Source organism: Squalius cephalus, assembly GCF_949319135.1.
Source record: "Squalius cephalus genome assembly, chromosome: 2".
NCBI classification, from domain to species: Eukaryota; Metazoa; Chordata; class Actinopteri; order Cypriniformes; family Leuciscidae; genus Squalius; species Squalius cephalus.
The window spans coordinates 4,187,518-4,209,333 of NC_137123.1; the positions used below are offsets into that span (position 1 = coordinate 4,187,518).

General features: G+C 35.6%; 2 protein-coding genes across 4 annotated transcripts; both read right to left on the reverse strand.

The window, feature by feature from the left end:
• Positions 1–251: 251 nt before the first annotated feature.
• On the reverse strand, positions 252–9,598 carry LOC307154788 (stonustoxin subunit alpha-like; the record flags this gene model as incomplete). Its single annotated transcript, XM_079864872.1, has 5 exons — positions 252–2,035; positions 2,318–2,364; positions 8,405–8,578; positions 9,259–9,471; positions 9,567–9,598. 5 exons carry the CDS (start codon positions 9,596–9,598, stop codon positions 1,512–1,514), a joined length of 990 nt encoding a protein of 329 aa, XP_079720998.1. The 3' UTR covers positions 252–1,511.
• Positions 9,599–9,606: 8 nt separating this feature from the next.
• Positions 9,607–16,614, reverse strand: LOC307154493 (protein NLRC3-like; the record flags this gene model as incomplete). Of its 3 annotated transcripts, none has more annotated exons than XM_079864495.1 (3): positions 16,483–16,614; positions 11,941–12,063; positions 9,607–11,419 (listed from the first exon to the last, which is right to left on the reverse strand). In XM_079864495.1, exon 3 carries the CDS (start codon positions 11,332–11,334, stop codon positions 9,607–9,609), a length of 1,728 nt encoding a protein of 575 aa, XP_079720621.1. In that variant the 5' UTR covers positions 11,335–11,419; positions 11,941–12,063; positions 16,483–16,614. The 3 variants fall into 3 exon arrangements, 2 of the variants coding, with proteins under 2 accessions (XP_079720621.1, XP_079720622.1); XR_013820367.1 differs by lacking the exon at positions 9,607–11,419 and adding an exon at positions 11,422–11,468; XM_079864496.1 differs by lacking the exon at positions 16,483–16,614 and having other exon boundaries at positions 11,941–12,120.
• Positions 16,615–21,816: the final 5,202 nt, after the last annotated feature.

Below are 21,816 nucleotides of genomic sequence, written 5' to 3' on the forward strand. Positions count from 1 at the left end.
CAAATTTCACCACTATGATCAATGACGGACGAATCAAAATTCGCACTTTGATATGATCCAAAAGAACAAATGCTCTAACTTTGTTATAAGACAGTAAATTGGCTGGACTAGCCCCCACTTGTTACGAACCTCCCCGTTTTCTAGGGGTTGGAGAGGATGTAACAATTATTGTAAATTATAATAAATATAACAAAAAAGACTGACGATCACTTCAATCCCCTGATCCAGAAAAAGCAACAAAACACCAGATTAAGCAAAATAATTCTTAATTTATTTGATAATTCAAAGATAACAGTAACAAAAAGAAAACAAAAGAAAGTAAGCAAATCTTCAGGAGAAGGCCAGGCCAACATAAACAAAACCTTCTAACTGACAAGAGTAACATTAAATAACCTATACAAAAGAAAACAAATAAACAACAAAGTCAACAAAGTCAATGCAAAATTCAAGTTCAAAGAAAATAACACCCTCTCCCTATTGCTTCCAAATTCAAAAAAAGTATTTACACAAATTAAGATTGAAAATAAAACAGTAATAATAACATAAGAAATAAACACAATCAGCATTCACACGTTCTCTCACAGCTAGCGGTTACGCAACCATGAAAGATAAAGACCGCCTTTAGTTGTACACATTTACACCCAAGACAATTCTCTAAGATCACAATTCTGGTTGAGGGAAAAGAGAGAAGCGTGTCGCCATCAGCACTCCAGCATTGTTTCTTCACTCTATTATAGTGCTTGAGATATCTGCAACATTCATTCAACCAATGAGCATCAGCTGGAACCCAATTTGCAGCCTGAGCAAGGGAGAGAGACAAAGAGAGAAAAAGGAGAGCAAGTATACAACACATGACACGCTCAATAAGTATAACTCTCCCCAAATCACACATGTATTACAAATACGCCCACAAACATAAGTGCGATAAAGCAGGATAATTAATTATTTTAAAAAGGCTATAATGCACCTATATGTGCTGAAAGTATTCGACGCAGACAGCAATTTAAACTTTTGTTTGCACAACTTTTGTGTACAGTGGATTCATGTGAAATATTTAATCTACTCCTGTACGTCCTTTACATAATCATCCTACGATCTCTTTCTCAATGAAATCAAAAGCCGCAAGTTGTGTGATAAAACAAGGTAATGCACAATTTTAGTTTGTTATTTAATAAGATGCTGCGCCGCTTCAATGCATTGCAGGCTCGTCAAAACGCAAAGCGGAATGTAACTTTTGGTAACCGCTACCTGCTGGAAAAAGTAGTTAGCTACTGGAAAAGCTATACTGTTTTAAAAGCAACTGAGCTACTGTCAAGCTACTGAAAAATGTAAGTTAGTAGCGTTGCAACTAGTAGTTAGCTACTCGCCAACACTGTGTATTTCCACTGCCTCCATTTGGTTACAGAGGCATAGTAACAACGTAATCTTTTAGTATTATGCTATTAACTACCTTTGAAACTTATCTATGTAACTACTTACGAATAAGTTTAATTATTTAAGTACCTTTGTCTCTAATGCAAAGACACAGAGGAGCCTGGATACAACCCAAATCCAGCATAGAGGGGTTCAGTGAATGTGGTGTTGAATGTGTGTAAGTGTGTGAGTGTGTGTGTGTCAGAGACGCTGTAGAAGGACAGATTGCCGGCAGACACGTCCAGATACACTCCTACTCTCTTAGACGTTGAAGGAGCTGGTATGTCAGTGCTTTTTTTATTGTGTAGTGCAGAGAAATTGCTACTTGTACAATAAACAGTCCAGGACTTTTCATTGTATCCAATAAAACACTCATTACTGTTTCCTTTTCTGCTGATTCCTTTATATACCACTGCTATGTCAGCCACTCCACTCCATTCAGCCTCCCAGTAACAGCGTCCAGTCAGGCTCTCTTTACATAAAACGTTACCATAGTAATCAAATCTCTCTGGATGATCAGGATACGGCTGACGCTCTTTCACTCGGGTCACTTTTCGGTTCCTCTCGGAAAGAGCAAGACGAGAGTCTGCTGTATTTTTATCCAGTGTGAGATCACAGTTGTCTGTAGTTGAGATAAAAAAGCAAGATTATTCATCATAACATGGTGAAATGAGTGAGAGAAAAAAAGTTAAAAGTACAATTACCCCTGGATAAATCCTAGTGTAATTTACTCCCTTTTCTTTCTTTCTTTCTTTCTTTCTTTCTTTCTTTCTTTCTTTCTTTCTTTCTTTCTTTTTTTTTTGCATGATTTTAATTGCATATAAATGTGTATCATGTTAGATAATTTGGTGCTTTTTACTGTATTTAATATAATTAAACACAGGATGTGTTTATTAAAACTTACATTTTTTCAGTCCTGGTTTAATTCTGCTCTCTCCTCCATGACCCAGCCTATAGAAACCCAAACACACACCAAACTGGTAAGCAGAGGTGGACAGTAAAAAAATACATTTAATTGAGTATTACTTTTTCTGGAAACTTGTTACTTTAACTTTAATGTTGATCTTGATCTATTTTTCATAATTGAAATAACATAATTTCAGGGTGCAAACCTAATACAAAAAATCAATGTTAAATTTCAACCTTGATTCAATGTTGATTCAATGTTAGTCTGCTATCAGGATATAGATTAGACTACAAATTAAATCAGTGAATCGGGCCACTCCGTCAACACGTTGATCTCACAGTGATCTCTCTATATCAGGGATGGGCAAATGCTGTCCTGGAGGGCCAATGTCCTGCAGAGTTTAGCTCCAACCCTGATAAACTCTCCTGTCTGTAGCTTTCTAGTAATCCTGAAGACATTGATTAGCTGGTTCAGGTGTGTTTGATTAGGGTCCCAGATAGACAGCAACCATCAAAACAATGTTAAATCAATGTTAATGTGTACATTTGACTCAACACTTTTGCTCCCACAATTTAAGATTTCATCCAAAAAACAATGTTAATGATATTGAATCATTGTTACAATGTGATGTTGGTTCAACATCATGTTTGCACCCTCAGAAAATGAAACACAACAACTATAACTGACTTAAAGCCACACAGCCTGAAATCAACTGCAAATAAAATGCAATACATCTCTCAAGATCTCAGCAGAAGTTCTTTTTGACAATTAACAGAGGTTTAGATGTTGATGTTTTATTGAAAATGTTTGGTCACCATTATGGTGAGTAGTGTTTTCTTTAGTTGGACAGTTTGACTATTAGCTTTTATGTGAGTGTGTGATCTTTGCAACAGTGTGTCCTGAAACACATAATTTATTGCAAAGAAAGCCAGAAACAAAGATCATAATTCAGCATCATAGTTCACTAATTTTACTCTGATCAAAAGTAGTAATTTGTTATTAAAAAGTTATATTCACAAACAATACTTTCTTGCCACAGATCAGACATTCTGAATTTTGATTTTTAAAATACATTAAAGAAAGAATATTTTTAGATACACATCCAGACATCAATAATCAGCATATGAATCTCAACAATGGTGACATGCTTCATGTTGCAATGCATGTTGGGAGCCACCATAGTATAAAACCAGCATGCATTGGCATGAAGCATGTCACCATTGTTGAAATTCGTATGCTGATTCTTGATGTCTGTGTGTCTAAAAAAGAAAATTCCTACTATGTTTTTAAAAATTAAAATTCTGAACGTTTTATCTGTTGCAAGAAAGCAATAACCACTTTTGTTGTTGTGGTGGAAAATTAGGAAACTAATCTACTGATCACAACAATGGTGACCAAACATTTTAAAACATTTTATTTGCAGTTGATTTCAGGCTGTGTGGCTTTAAATCAGTTGTAATTGTTGTTGTTTCATTTTCTGAGAGTGCAAACATGATGTTGAACCAACATCACATTGTAACATTGACTCAACGCCATCATCATTGATTTATGGATGAAATTTAAAAAAAAATGTCAACATTAAGAGCAACATTAATATTAATAAAGAGATGTTGATTCAATACAGTTAACATCGACACATTGACATTATTTTGATGGTTGCTATCTATCTGGGACCCTAATCAAACACACCTGAACCAGCTAAGCAATGTCTTCAGCAGAGGTGGAGAGTCCAGGGGTAGGGCTGGCCGATTTAAATCGCGATATTGTTATGCGCATCTCGTCAGTAAAGCCGGTTCCTTGATTAGTAGTAAATCGCCATCACCTGCTTTCAGATGGAGCGGCATTTACTACAAAGAGCCGTAGTTAACTGACAAGCTGAGCCATATCGCATTAAAATCACGGACGTATCGCCAGCGATAATTAATGCGATATGGCTCAGCTTGTCAGTTAACTATGGCTCTTTGTACACAGCAAAAACTCCAGTGTTAATTTAACACTCCTGGGAGTCCACACTCAAGAGTGTTTAAGTTAATGAGATAATTAAGTGATTAATTTAGTGATGATTGAACATTATTGAAGACACCTGATGTTAACAAGCAGAATCACTGAAGGAGAAAATCACAAATTGTAAGTTACCGTTATGACGATCAATGGTTGCTTTAGTTGGACTCTTGACCCATATATTATTAACTTTAGATATTGTTTGTCTGTTGATTCTGAATTATAATCACCAGTTGAACAAAGAAAAAAGTGATCTGATGGTGTTGGTTATGTTATGACAATCATCATTTGAACTTGATCACTGAACTCATTAAAATCCTTCTTTCTGACTTCGATTTATGTTGTTGGTTAGTGAATCTGCATAAATGCCCAGAATTTTTTATATAATATAAAGGATTTCTTAAAAGTTGTTTAAAAAAAAAAAATCATTCTTTTAGGCACACACAGATGTCAAGATTCAGTCTATGCATCTCAACAATGGTGAGGAGCAGAATATTCAATTAGGAAAAGTAAATTACATAGACAATTCAGATCATAATTTATTCATACCGCAATGCATGATGGGAGCCATTAATGAGTTGTGATTGGTGGCAGCCACTGCAGCATGCTTTATTATTGTCACCATTGTTGAGATTCACAGGCTGATTATTGATGTCTGTGTTTTAAATTAATTTATCTGAATGTCTTTTGATCAGAACCATGTTTATTAAATATTTTGAATTATAAGTAAAGTACTGATGATCATAGGCTGAAGAATCACTAAACTGCTGCAAACAAGTTAAACCAAACTATCTCAATAAGTTTCCTTTTTCAGATCACAGCATGATTATGTCAAAACATAACCAACACTATAAGATAGCATTTTACTTTGTTCATTTAGCTGTTATAAATCAATAACAACAGTAACTATTAAAGTAAACATATAATGGTCTAGAGTCCAACTAAAGCAAACACCCATCACCTTAATGGTAACTTACAATTTGTGATTTTCTTCTTCAGTGATTCTGCTTGTTAACATCAGGTGTCTTCAATAATGCTCAATCATCACTAAATTAATCACTTAATTATCTCCTCAGCCCTAAATGCCGCTCCATCTGAAAGCAGGTGATGGTGATTTACTACTAATCAAGGAACCGGCTTTACTGACGAAATGTGCATAACAATATCGCGATTTAAATCGCCCAGCCCTATCCAGGGGTCAGAAAGTAAAAGTCCTGCCATATTTTTATTCCACACATGAACTCACACAGCAAAAACTCCAGTGTTAAATGAACTCTCCTGGGAGTTTATTTGGCTCCAGACTCAAGAGTGTTAAAGTTAATGAGCTAATTAAGTGATTGATTGAGTGATGATTGAGCATTATTGAAGACACCTGATGTTAACAAGCAGAATTACTGAAGGAGAAAAATCACAATTTTAGTCACCATTATGTAGATCAGTGTTCGTTTTTGGTGGGCAGTTGACCTTCAAATGATTACCTTTAGATTTTGATTGGCTGTTGATCTTAGTTATTACAGCCAGATGAACAAAAAGAAAAGTTGATCAGGTGGTGTTGGTTATATTTTAACATAATCATAATTTGATCTGAATCACTGAACTCATTTAAAGCCTAAACTCTGACTTAAATGTATATTGGTCATTACAACATCGCAGTAATTCTACAGATTAAGATCCAGATTTTTCAATATAATTCAAATTATTTCTTAAAAGTTGTTCTGATAAAGAAAAAGAAAATCTTTCTTTAAGGCACACACAGACATCAAGATTCAGTGTATGAATCTCAACAATGGTGACAAAAAGAATATTCAATTAGGAAAACAAGACAATTCAGATCATAATTTATTCATACCGCAATGCATGATGGGAGCCATGGATGAGTTTTGATTGGTGGCACCCAGAATGCACTGCAACATGCTTTATTATTGTCACCATTGTTGAGAATCACAGGCTGATTCTTGGTGTCAGTGTGTCCAAATAATGTATTTTTTCAAAATCTTTTGATCAGAACAACTTTCAAGAAATCTTTCTGATTACATTGAAAATGATTAACATGGCATAATATTAAAATCACAGGCTGTTGTAATCAACAAGGTAAACTTAACTCTCTAAATGAGTTTTCAAAACATAACCAACACCACCTGATCAACTTTTCTCTTTGTTCATCTGAGAGTTGTAACTCAGATACAACAGCCAAACAAAATCTAAAGTTATTAGTTTAAGGGTCAAGAGCCCAACTAAAGCAAATACTGATCACCATAATGGCAACTTAAAAAAGAGATTTTCTCCTTCAGTAATTCTGCTTGTTAACATCAGGTGTTTTCAATAATGCTCAATCATCACTCAAACAATCACTTAATTATCTCATTAACTTTAACACTCTTGAGTCTGGAGCCAAATAAACTCCCAGGAGAGTTCATTCAACACTGGAGTTTTTGCTGTGTGAGTTCATGGGTGGAATAAATATATGGCAGGACTTTTACTTTCTGACCCCTGGATTCTCCACCTCTGGTCTTCAGGATCACTAGAAAGCTGCAGACAAGAGAGTTTATCAGGGTTGGAGCTAAACTCTGCAGGACAGTGGCCCTCCAGGACAGCATTTGCCCATCCCTGCTCTATATGATCACAATGTGAGTTCACAGTGAGCAAAAAGTGTAACCACACAGTACACTCACTGTGTGCTCATATTATGGCCATAATGTGAGTCACCCCAGGTAGAAATGTTATTGGACATGGACTCCAACATCGCTCAGACGTCACATTTTGGTTGAAATTGAAAATTGGGTTGACATCTCAACATTTGATGTCAGGCCCCAACATCATTAAACAACTCCACAAACAGCATTACCAGCTTCACTTATTACTAACCAGATTTACTTCTGTCATATGTGTACAAAAGTCCTTATTGAGATTAACAGAAGTTTAGATGTTAATGATTTATTGAAATTAATAGTTTGATTTTATGTCACAATTATGGTGATCAGTCTTTAGTTGGTCAGTTTGACTCTTGATGTTTTAATGTTAGTTTTTCTCTAGCTGCTGAAACTGTTTGTTATGACAAGAACAGTAAGAGAAAATGTGATCAGATGATGTCAGGTACTTGATGATGATGATAATGATATAATATCAGCTGATCTCTTCTAAATCATCTTGTGTGTTATTAATTTGATATAGTTGATTATAATAATGTTTCTATAGTATTATATCCAACAGTGTTTAAATAGGAAAATCTAATGAATAATAATAAAATAAAATAAACATTTTTAACTACTACTTCACTAAGACACATTCAAACCTTAAGAATCAGCGTGTGAATCTCAATAACGATGACATGCTTCATGCTGCAATGCATTCTGGGAGCCACTGATGAGTTTTGTATAATATACCCAAAATGCATGTCACAGTTATTGAGTTTTGTGTTTGTCTCAAAAAGGGGGTTTAAAACTTATTGTACACATATTTCATTTTTTATATTAAATACTCTGCATTAAAATTTAAAAGATAAAAGTGCAGCAGGATCTCATGCTGTATAATTCCTGAGAAATTTTAAGGCATTGAACTTCAGTTTATTCAGTTCATGATCATTCACACCCCCACGCATATTGCCTTTCCAAACAAAAAGTACCTAACAAAAATTGTAATCAATGTATTGTTTTATGTGAATGATTAGGCAGTATTATTTTCAATTCATTTTGAAGAAAAAACTCTAGGCGACAACCTCCATTAGTCAAAAGTCTTGTGGACACATATTTAGTATGTGTTTTGTGATTTTGTTATTTCAGAAAATTTCATTTTTAGTTTTTTCAATAACCATGCATAAACATTATTCTCTCAAAAATACAAACATGTACATACATGTTGCTCACATATTATGGTAGCCCTGTTTGTGCTAAATAATGGCACCTTTGCCATTAATATGTTTATAAGCAACTGAAAAAAGCATAAATGTCAGGGCATGTCAAAACATCTCAAGGACCCCTAAAACACCTTAGACCCCAGAGGGTTAAACAAAAAAGTTTCATTTCAGATTTCAGCTTCTATTTGAAGTTGGTTGAAGGTCAAAGAGTTAAATTTAGTTTGACATACTTGAGTTTCTGCAGCGAGCAGTTTGGATCATTTAGTTTGTGGTTGAGCAGCTGAACTCCTGATTCTCCTGGGTTATTGTAGCTCAGATCCAGCTCTCTCAGGTATGAGGGGTTTGAACTCAGAGCTGAAGACACATAACCACAACCTTCCTTTGTCACCATGCAGCCTGACAACCTGCAGATGGACAATGATTACTGAAATATTTTTGTTTTGTGTAGGAGAGCACTACATTTTCTTTAAGATAGTAGAGAGAAAATAGACTTATTTTATATATATTATGTATAGACAAAAATATTTAAGTCTAATTATGTTTGTGCTTTTTACTTATGAGGTAGTGCTATATGAACTGTACTATCAGCTCATCATTTTTTGATGTGTGGGTCAAATGACTGTTCTTGGTAATAACTTAAAGCAGCCCTTACACACTGTACAAGTTCTAATTTACAGATATTTCAAGACTGTCTTTTTTAACACTATAAAACTACTTACAACAAATAATAAACTATATAGCTGAAGAAACATTTTTAAAACTGTAAGGAAACTAATTTTATTAAACCATTCTGAGATATTATAGAAATAGATTCTATGGGTTTCATATTACTTCCTCGTCCACTGTCAACTCTGTGTTTTCTAGGAAATGGCACACATAAAAGGTCCCTGTTACCTTTAAAATGTCATTGAAATAGGTGTCATGAATTATGACTCTTAAACATACACGTGTTTATAGTAAATAGTAAAAGTGAAAGAAAATAGCGACATAATGCATTCATGCCACAATGCATGCTGGGAGTCATGGACGAATCGTGTTTATATAAACCACACTACAGAAAGAATGTCCAAATTTGTTCACAAACCTCAGTATCTCCAGCTGACAGTTTGGTCTCTTCAGTCCATCCGAGAGCAGCTTCACTCCTGAATCCTGCAGGTCATTGTTACTCAGATCCAGCTCTCTCAGGACACAGTTTGAGGATTGTAGAGCTGATGACAAACTCTCACAACATTGAGCAGTCAGATTACAGCCAGAAAGACTGGAACAAAGTAAATCAATTATTAATCTTACTCTATACCTTCTTTCAAATTATTAAATTTCAAAATTCAAATTCAAAATAAAAAAAATCAAGACTCTTGATAAAATCTTAGATATGAATTCCTCTCAGGGAACATAATGCTGCTCTTCAGAAAGATTTTCTTCATTGTAACACTCACAGCGCTTTCCTGCAGTTGATCACAGGTGGTATTAGTCTTCTTCTACCTTCATCTGATGTGTTGTATTTCTTGAGGTCCAGCTCATCAAGCACCTCCTCTGACATCTGAAGCATGTAGGCGATTGTTGAGCAGTGAGCAGGAGAGAGTTTCTTCTCTGAGTGTTTGTCTGATTTCACAAACTCCTGAATCTCTCTGGACAGAGTCTGATCTTTCACTTCCAAAAGACAGAGGAACAGATTGATCGATCTTTCAGGGGAGAGTCCATGTCCATCTTTGATCTTCTCGTTAATGTACTGTGTGGTTCTCCTGATGCTCTCTGATTTGTTCTCTGTGTGTGTCAGTAGATCCTGTAAGAGTCTCTGATTGGACTCCAGTGAGATGCCCAGCAGGAACCGCAGGAACAGATCCAGATGACCATTCTCACTCTCAAGAGCTTTATCAACTGCATTTTTTAGAAAGCTATAAATAACATCAAAAAAATTAAGTGTGTCAACATTTTTTATTACATGGAGGTAAAATAAATAGAAAGCAGCAAGAAACTCCTGAACACTCAGATGAATGAAGCTGTAGACTTTCCTCTGATGAATCACAGATTCCTCCTTAAAGATCCCAGAATATACTGAGGCGTCAGTGACATCTATGCCGCTCTCTCTCAGGTCCTCCTCATAGAACATCACATTGCCCTTCATCAGCTGCTTGAAAGCCACTTCAGCAAGTTTCACAATCACTTCTCTGTTGGACTGCAGAAGTTTCTCTGGATCTCTCTCTTCACACTCCTGATTCCTCATGTTGATCTGAATCAGCAGGAAGTGGATGTACATTTCAGTCAGAGTTTGAGGGATTTCTGCAGTCAGATCTTCTTTCATGAGCTTCTGAAGCACAGTGGATGAGATCCAGCAGAAGACAGGTATGTGGCACATGATGTGGAGGCTTCTTGCTCTTCTGATATGTGAAATGATTCTCCTGGCTTGATGCTCGTCACTGATTCTCTTGCTGAAATATTCCTCCTTCTGAGGCTCATTGAATCCCTGAATCTCTGTCAGACGGTGGATGTATTTGGAGGGGATCTGATTGGCTGCTGCTGGTCTGGAGGTAATCCAGATGAGAGCAGAGGGAAGCAGATCTCCTTTTATGAGGTTTGACATCAACACACCCACTGATGAAGTCTCAGTCACATCGGAAACCTTCTGAGTGTCTGGAAACATCAGTGTGATTCTGCTTTCATCCAGACCATCTAAGATCAACACAACTTTACACTGCTCATAAGTCTTTGAGTCCAGATCTTGAAGTTCAGGGTGAAAGTCCTGCAGAAGTCTGTGAAGACTGTACTGATGATCTTTAATCAAGTTCAGCTCTCGAAATGGAAGCACAAACATGAAATCTACATCCTGATTGGCTTTTCCCTCAGCCCAGTCCAGAATGAACATCTCCACAGAGACGGTTTTTCCAATTCCAGCGATGCCTTTAGTAAGAACAGTCTTTACGTGGACTTTGTCCTCACAATCTGGTTCTGGTGAGGCTTTAAAGATGTCATTGCAGTAGATTGGAGTGTCTTGTGAGTGTTGTGTTCTGGCTGTTTTCTCCATCTGTAAAACCTCATGTTCTTCATTCACTCCTTCTCTCTCTCCCTCTATGATGTAAAGCTGTGTGTAGATCCTGTTCAGGAGGGTTTGATTCTCTTGGAGTTTGTTTCCCTCAAATAATCTCTCATATATCTTCTTCATGCTGCTTTTGTGCTGGTCTTTGACCCCCTGTAGTTGTCCAGTCTCCAGTGTGTGTGTTTTCAGGGCTGCTTCAGTTTTGTCCTGCCTATATAGAGGACGGCACAGATGTGATCAGCTCATGTATTTCACTCTTGCTAAAAAAATTAAAAAAGAGTAAAAAGACAATGACTGCTGGAGACCAGAAACGTATTGGTTACAAGATATCCCAGCTAACAGGAAAGTTCTCATAACTTTGGCTATAATGTTCTGGCAAGATTCTCTCAGTTATGAACAAACGTTCTTCCAGTAAACTTAACAGAATCCGTTCAACGGTCTCAAAATGTTAACACAAATACATTATTCATACATTATTTATAGAAGGTGTTTCAAAAGTCCTCATAATGTTGGGAGAAAATGTCTAGAACAACATTCTGTCCTTTATCTGCTATAACCTCACTATGCAAGTTTGCCAGATCGGATCGCGTTTCTGTAGTTCTAATGAGACATAAGAAAACTACAAAATTTACTTGCTTTACGTCAAGCGTTACAATAGTCATTATTTTGTTTTTCTTCGTTTCTGATGTCGCAATACATCATACTTTAATAAAATCATGCATCATACTCTACCTTGTCTGTGGACATCGTTCATTCCAAAGCCAGTGCTGGATAAACAGCGAGAGTGCGTGCGACGGTAGGCTGCGGTGGGCTAAATGATTTACGACAGCGGTAATAAACAATTCTGCTTCCAACCTGTAGGGCGACCACAGAGGAAAAGTTCCTTGGTGTTGCTTTAAAGACACTGTTTCTTGCAAATTATCCAGTATACAGTCAACTAAGCACAACAATAAATATACAGAACATAACACTTAAATTTACAGGCAGCACATTACTCACATAAAGAAATAAAAGCAGCTTTCCCAATTGTCTATCCCGTTGTTTTAATGCAACATGATAGCTAAAAACATGTGACGTGTTTAAGTATACTTACATGCACATTAGCCATATATGGGTTAGTGATAAATGCCTTAAAATTTAGGAAAAAAAACTAAAATGAAATAAAACTAAAAGTTGTTTTTACCATCATTATAATGATATTTAGAAATCTACTGTATATTTTAATTTCAAATCATATGATGTTAGTAGTCTTATGCGTTAACAGTGATGCACATTAAATTATGATGTAATTTTTTAATTATCATATTCAACAGTTATGGACTTAAGAGAATGGCATCGACTGAGAGGCCGGGTTTTTTGGGCAGATGCCGTGATGACCAACTTCCCGGCGGCAAAAGAGTTCGACTTGAGAAATGCAATTGGGGAGCATTTCAAACAAGAACCAGGGAGAGCGGGGGGTGGGGGGAATATAAATAAAACCAATTAATAATGTATTCACTGTTGAGAGTTAAGATAATAAATAACCCACTTTACAGTTATATAAGTTATACCTAGCTATACTTGTTGTTTAAAATATTTTATTTTGTCATTCTTTATATTTTCATTATCTTAACTTAATTTCCAATATTTTTTATTATAATCTTTATATATATATATATATTTTATTATATTCATAATATTTTATTTTCATAATTGTAATTGTATAATTAATAAGTGTCATAATTGATTTTTTTTTTTTTTTTGGATGGATGGATTGTCAAATATGTATGTTATATTTGAGTAAACAGAATTGTTGTATTTTGTTGTCTATTATATGTAGTCATTCATTTGCTGTCTATTTGAGGACTAGTCTATTCTTGGTCTATTACATTTTCAAAAATTAGTTTATTAACTATTAAATTAGTGTCATAATTGAATTATTATTATTTATTTTTTTGGATGGATGGATTGTCAAATATGTATGTTATATTTGAGTAAACAGAATTGTTGTATTTTGTTGTCTATTATATGTAGTCATTCATTTGCTGTCTATTTGAGGACTAGTCTATTCTTGGTCTATTCATATTTTATTTTCATAATTGTAATTGTATAATTAATAAGTGTCATAATTGAATTATTATTATTATTATTATTTGGATGGATGGATTGTCAAATATGTATGTTATATTTGAGTAAACAGAATTGTTGTATTTTGTTGTCTATTATATGTAGTCATTCATTTGCTGTCTATTTGAGGACTAGTCTATTCTTGGTCTATTAAATTTTCACTGACAGCCCAACATTAGCCTTGTTTTAGCCTAGATGTCAGGGCTGTGTTTGGACGGCTATTAGATGTCTTTTAAACGCAAAATTGCTTGCTGGGTTGCTAACTTTTCTCAAAAGCAGCATTATCAATTAGGGGTTGAAACATGAACATTTGAATAATGTACAGTGAGTCTGTTCAGTCATTGAGTAAGCTTGAAACATTTAATTGTACTTTTTGTGCACATGCAGTCTGTACTTGACTATTGATTAAATGTTTTTTTTTTTTTCACTTTATTTTGAAAATTACACATCTGAGTATTTTACTACATGTATTGTGTTAAATTTGACTCAACGTGTCATTTTAAACATGTCTCTTTTTAGAGTGCACATACTCTAAATCCATTAAATTCAGGAACACTGAATAAACGTCTAAATCAAAAGACTGGGTGTTTTATGAAGTAGGAACTGCATTTTAGCGGGAAAATGACACCTATGGCCATTCCAATGGGTCGTTTCTCCAGGCACAGATACTGTACGGCCAATCCGACCCAATACGGTTCAGTTTTTTTAAGTATCTTGATCTGTCGAGCAGCAGAAGTGATTCTACGTAGGCTATACAAGGTTAACAAACTCCGTGAAGTTGGCACCCCATAAAACGAAATAATCTTCAAAACTATGCCATTCGTTTGTGCTGATTTGTGCCGCAAAAACGAACGTTTGTGCTAGTTTGGTGTTTGAGATATTGAACATTGTTTTTTTGGTTGTGTGACGTCACTCTCCACCCCATGTCATTCAAATCGCTCCAAACCGGTGTCATTCGTTTGTGCTGCTCGGTTTGTGCTGATTTGTGCCTTTGAAACAAACACTGTATCTATTTTCCTTTCACACACATATAACAAATATAATTCGGGGCAGTGACGTCACTCTCTACCCCACCTCATCTAAATCGCACCAAACCGGTGTCGTTCGTTTGTGCTCGGTTTGTGCCGTTGAAAGAAACATTGCAACTACGATCCCCTCTTAAACATAAAAAAATTAACTTTTTAAGTACAGTTACATAACTGTCCACCCCATGTGGTCCAAATCATTGCAAAACTGCGCTGCTCGTTTGTGCTCGATTTGTGCCGTTACGATGAACATTGTATCTTTTCCCCCTCCTTAGAAATAACACATTGGATTCAGGACAGTGATGTCACTCTCCACCCCATGCCGTCCAAATCGGCCCAAACCGGTGCTTTTAGTTTGTGCTCGATTTGTGCCGTAGAAAGAACCATCATAAATTATTCCATTCTTTAGACATCACAAAATCTTTGGAGGAGTAGTGACGTCACCATACTCTCCATCCATCTCGTCTACAAACCTGTCTGGTTTGTTTGTGCTCACACAGGGCCGCAGCTGTCATTGCTCTTTTCTTTAGATATGGGAATGTTTTATTTTAGATTTGTGCTATTGACATTTGGTCTTTATATAATCACCAATGCACAATGATATGTAAATGTACTGTCACTACTCTGGCTGTATGCTACATGTGACTGATGCTTTAATTTTGTAATAAAATAAAATAAACAATATATATATATATTTTTATCTTTTAATTGTGTGTAGTGTCTTAAGTTTTCTGAATACTTTTAACAGCTTACAGACATTTAAAGTCTTTCTGCCCCCATAGCCTACAGCCAGAGTAGTGGCAGTACATTACATAGGCCTATCATTGTGCATTGGTGATTATGTAAAGACCAAATGTCAAAAGCACAAATCTAAACTAAAACATTCCCATATCTAAAGAAAAGAACAATGACAGCAGCGGCCCTGTGCGAGCACAAGTGAACCAGACAGGTTTGTAGACGAGATGGATGGAGAGCGCGGCTTGCTTGTGTAACGTCACTAATCAAAAAAGATCTTGTGATGTCTAAAGAATGGAAAAATTCATAATAGTTCTTTCTACGGCACAAAACAGCACAAATCAAGCACAAACAAAAAGCACTGGTTTGGGGCGATTTGGATAGCATGGGGTGGACAGTGATGTCACTGTCCCGAATCCAATGTGTTATTTCTATGGAGGGAAAAAAGATACAATGTTCATCGTAACTGCACAAATCGAGCACAAACGTTCGTTTTTGCGGCACAAATCAGCACAAACAAATGGCATAGTTTTGGAGATTATTTCGTTTTATGGGATGCCAACTTCACGGAGGTGGGTTAACACCATGCTTTTCCAGTCAGGGGAAAGGAGTGTTTTTCCCCACTCACCCAGCTATGACACGACACCGACCAAGTCTACAGGGCACAGCAGATGTTAACTGAAACCAATATGCTGAAACCTGTAACCTGAACATTTTCAACTAAAATTAGCAGCAGATTAGCAGCAGATGATTTACATCGTTGTGACATTTGAATATAGTGATTTTTAGACTGATAATCAATACAGATTGATTATAATTGTGAACCGTGTTCACAATTGACTCATGTTCATCCATCTACAGTGATGTTATTATATAAAAAAAACAATACCATTGTTCAAAGTGTCTAAAAGGAATAGGTGAACATTCCGTCATCATTCACTATTTCGACGCATTAATGATGTTCTCCCCAGAATAGTCCAAACTGCTCATACATCGGGAATGAATAAAGGCCATGGCTGTTAAAGAGTTTAAAGGCGAGTGAATGAATAATGAAATAAAATTCACTCTGAATTTATATATTTACATATTTATAATATTTACATAAGGTCTCATGGCCTCGAAAGGGTTGGAATATAGTGTACAACCTCGCATGGACTACTTTTACGATGTCTTCATGGTGATTTTGTATGACATTTTTGGAACTTGAAAGCCTCCATCCACTTGAAATGTATGAACATTCTTCAGAACTAAACACGTCGGTGTTTCTGCCATTTTGGTCAGACATTTTCACATTAAACTGTTGAAATGAAAATGATCCGACTTTGAAACTCCATGTAAAGGAGAGCAGAAACAGAAGCTTATTTTTATATACCTATATGGTTTCATGAAGAAAAAGTTCTAAACTTACCAGAAAATATGCTCCCTTTGAACAACCAGTGTTTACAAGTTTAAAGACTCGAGATGCCGTCTCTTCCTTATCTCCTCTTTTGCTTTCGATTCAAGGAACTTGGTTAAAGTGAGTCTTTGTCCTCCCTCTAGTGGCGCGCAGAACGTCACCACAGTCTCTCAGGACCTGCAGAAAGGGGCGGGGCTACAGTGTCACTCCCCATTCTTACTCTGATTGGCTCGGTCGTCTTTCATAGGCATACATGATAGAAAACGTATTCGGAGTTGTCTTTGCACAGGCAATACAACACTAGCCTACATCCTGCAATGGCTAGAGAAATTAATTAATACTAATAAAATATTACTCCAGTAAAAGAGAGGTTTCTAAGTAAGAAAGTAAGACAGACCTAAAATAGGTTAGAGCCTCCCCTTACGGAACATGTATTTCTATATATTTATGATCAATACATTATATGGTGTAAATATACTGGAAAATATATTAAATAATATATTGCGTTACAATATTATATATATATACAGTACCAGTCAAAAGTTTGGAAACATTACTATTTTTAATGTTTTTGAAAGAAGTCTCTTATGCTCATCAAGCCTGCAGCAGAAATCATTCTAATATGATGATTTGATACTCAGTTATTATCAATGATGGAAACAGTTGTGCTGTTTAATATATATTTTTTGGAATACTTTTTTCAGGATTCATTGATGAGTAAAACGTTAACAGCATTTATTCATAAAAACAGCATTTATTCAAAATAAAAACATTTCTAACAATATAAATCGTTACCATCACCTTTCATCAATTTACCGCATCCTTGTTGAATTAAAGTACTAATTTCTTAAAAAAAAAGAGTTATTGTTCCCAAACTTTTGAACGGTAGTGTATATTGTTACAAAATATTTCTATTCTAAATAAATACAGTTTTTTTTTTTTACTTTTTATTCATCAAATAATCCTGAAAAAAGTATCTCAGGTTATAAAAAAAATATTAAGCAGCACAACTGTTTCCGACATTGATCATAAATCATCATATTAGAATGATTTCTGAAGGATCATAAGACACCAAAGACTGGAGTACTTGCTGATGAAAATTCAGCTTTGCAGCACAAAAATAAATTACATTTTAAAGTATATTAAAAAAGAGAACCATTATTTTAAATTGTAATAATATTTCAAAATATTACTGTTTTTTTTTTTTTTTTTTTTTTTTTTTTTTAACTGCAGGCTTGATGAGCATAAGAGACTTCTTTCAAAAACATTAAAAATAGTAATGTTTCCAAACTTTTGACTGGTACTGTATATATGTATGTACAATGTATTTACACTTTAGTTGAGTGTACTTAGAAAACATGTAGAAAACGATTGCCCTAAATTTCTCAAGGATGTTTTACTCAAAGTTGTAAGTTGCTAATATAAAAACATACAAAAGTGTTGGCACAATGACAGACTGTGCATTTATTCGTATTTATTAAACTAATAATTCTTTGTGCATGTCTGAAACATAACTGAATAAATAATGAAAAAAAAAAAAAAATATATATATATATATATATATATATATATATATATATATATATATATATTAGGGTGGACATCCTTTTGTCTCAAAATGTATTGCGCCCCTCTCTGATAAATGTAAATAATAATAATAATTATTATAAATATTATAATAAATAACAATACACTTATAAACGTATACACCATTGCCACTCACTATAATAATGCAAAAAAAAAATATTATTATTATTTATTTTTTTTTGGTTTGTTTATTATTCATATTAACTAACATGAACTAACCATGAGCAAAACATTTGTTAGGCTACTGTAGGCCTATTAATAATACAACTGTTAATTGTTTGTTCATGTAATGTCACAGTCAGTGCATTAACTAATGTTAACAAATACAATTTACAATTTAATAATGTTTTAGTAAATGCTGAAATTAATATTAACTAAGATTAATAAATGCTGTAGAAGTGCAGTTCATTATTAGTTCATGTTAACAAATTTAACTAATGAAACCTTATTGTAAAGTGTTACTGATTTCATGATAGCTAACACTTTCATGAATACATACAATTTATAACATCAACATAACTATACATTAATTCCTCATAATTACCTTCTTGATTCTCATTGTTTTGTTTGGTAAAGTAAATAATATTATCTAATAAAAATATTAGTAATATTATCATCATTTCCCTATTTTTGTTTGATTATGATTATGATTTGATTTGATTATTTTGTGTTATGCATTCTAATTGTATTAACGTCTTTTCATTGGTAATGTAGACTCTGACCTACCGCTGCTCTCCATCGAGCGAGATATTCCAGTTAATTGTGAGGAAGTCAATAAAATATTTAAAAACACAACAGACAGACGGGTACTGCTTTAAATACAGGTGATTTATTTAATAAATAAATGTAAAAAAAATTGTGCCCTTTTTGGTCCTTCCGCCCCTGCCCCTGAGGAGGTCTGTGCACGCCACTGGTGTGAAGTAGTCTTCAAGTGCTTCCAGTATGGCTTTTACGTCTTTCTGCTGGTCTTGTGTGAGACCCAGGTTGTGCTTATATAAGTGTCTGCACTCACTGCCCATTAGCCTTCTTAGTGTCGCCGCTTGCACATCCGCATCTTTCTCACATAGTCCGGTCGCCAGCAAGTAATCATCAAACTCTGCTCGAAAACTTGCCCAATTGCTGCTCAAGTCACAAGACATCTTCATTGGCTCTGGTGGCGTAATGGACGACGCCATCTTACAGTCGCAATGTTATGGCTAACGTTAGCTGGTTTGCTGCGAACGGACGTAAATACGACTTATCTGTCCAGTAAATAAACCAAACGTGTCGTGTTAGTGATGGGCTACATAAGCTCACTTTTCGCCTAGTCTATCTGACACCATATTGCATGTTGTTGAATAAGGACGCTACACAAACTGTGGGTTAAGATCCGTGAATTGATGTATCGCACCTGGTAGCACAACACTGTTGACTTCCTGTTACATGTTAACATACCCAATTTCCCCACAGGTTGGAGCTGCTGCCTAAGCAGTACAACAGGATACCCTGTAACATACACCCTAAGTGATAATAGCTGTACGTCGTTTAACCATGCAAAGCCACATGTCCTATTCATCATGTTCATGTTTTTGTCTGCTTGACAGGACCATACAAATGTGTGTATCTTGTATTAGAGCAGTTCAAATTTGCGCTTTGAGTACAATTCTCTCATACTGACCACTGAATGTTCAACATGGCACCTCATGGCAAACAACTCTCTAAGGATTTGAGAATTTTAATTGTTGCTCTCCACAAAGATGGCCTTAGGCTATAAGAAGACTGGTAACACCCTGAAACTGATTTACAATACAGGCCAGGGTCATACAGAGGTGTTCCACTTGGAACAGGCCTCGCAAGGGGCAATCAAAGAAGTTGAGTCCTCGTGCTGTATGTCAGGTGCAGAAACTGGCTGAAAAAAACAGAAGCATGAGTGCTGCCAGCATTGCTTTAGAGCAGGGCTATTCAATTAGTTTCATTCGAGGGCCGCATTATCAAATCGAAAAGTTGAGGTGGGCCGGTGGGTTGGTTTGGGGGTTTAGCTTATTAATTGAAACATAACAGTTTCAATAAATAAGTTAAAGTAACCCTTAAAAAAGTGTGGTATTTACTTGGAAATGTGGTACCCAACAGTATGCAAATATATAAAACCATAATAAATAAAAACTTGATAATTTACAGCTGTGTACAACTATTTTCCTTGGAACAAATAAATTATTTATACAAACTTATTGCTGTTGGTGAGAAATAATAATTATTTTATTTATAATAGTTATGCTTAAATGAAAATATTCTGACAGTGAGACTTGATAACCACAGGCTACTCACTCCCACTGTATAAAAAATGCCTAAACACAAGTTAAAAACTATACGCACCTTTACAAAGAAACTGACATCATAACAAACATTAATTATATATTCCTCTACCCACCTAATAAAACTAATGCAATATAAATCACTATATTTACTATTATACTACATAATATTATAGTAGTATATATATATTTACTATATTTATTTATTACTACATAGTATTATTCAATATAAATATTGCACATTTCTGCCCAACCCATGGTAAATTACTACAGTACATTCATGGTAAATGGGTGATTAGGGGATTTAAAGTCTTCTAATTTCGTTCATGCCACAATGTTTCTCCTGCTTTCCTCATCAGTCTCAGTGTAAAAAATTTCTAACCCTCCCAAATCAAAAATTTCAAGTGACCGATAACATCTAAATTTTTCAATTGGCCCAAGTGAAATTCTGTAAATTTCAATTGGCCCAAGTGAAAATCTGTAAATTTAATTTTATAATTTACAGAATTTCACTTGGGCCAATTGAAAAATTTAGATGTTATCGGTCACTTGAAATTTTTGATTTGGGAGGATTAGAAATTTTTTACAGTGCTTGTTGGGAATGTTGAGGCTGTTTCATCCGATTTAATACTAGTTAAATCATCGAGTGATTTGTGGTTTGTAACAGAGAGGTGTCTGTCGAACTGAAACGCTTCCCACTGGTTGTCGCAACGCTGCTCAATATAGTGTCCAGGACCGGGAGTAAACGCAACTCCGTGCAGGGCCGTGCTGAAACAACTAGTGAAACAACTGAAAACAGCGCTATTTGTTGTTACTGTACTGGCCGAGAAACCGCTTCAGATGATTCAGTGACGGAGCGGTCCGAATGAATCCGAATAGTTTTAGACCGTTATGCAAGCGCGTTTAGAACCGAACCAAAATAATGATTCATTCACGAATGATTGGTAGCCTATCGCTGGTTCAGTCTACATAAATTCGGGACACATATAATAACTGCTGAAATATTCGCACATAAAACGTTTCTCAGGTCAATTGGAGAGAGTATCAAACTGAATTAGCCGCACCGTCAGGAAAAGAGGAGGAGGGAGGTTGGTGCCGTCGGGCCACATGGAGATGATTGGCGGGCCGCATTTGGCCCGCAGGCCGCCAATTGAATAGCCCTGCTTTAGAGGTTGCAGAAGCGGAAGGTCAGCTTGTTAGTGCTCAGACTATACGCCGTCATCCCAGAAGGAAGCCTCTTCTGAAGCTGGCTCACAAGCTGGCCTGCAAATAGTTTGCTGAAAGCAACCTGTCCAAGAGCATGAATTACTGGAACCATGTCCGGTGGTCTGATGAGACTTAGATAAACTTGTTTGGCTCAGATGGTGTCCAGAATGTGTGGTGATGCCCTGGTGAGGAGTACCAAGAACATTGAGTCTTGCCTACAGTCGAGCGTGGTGGTGGTAGCATCATGGTCTGGGGCTGCATG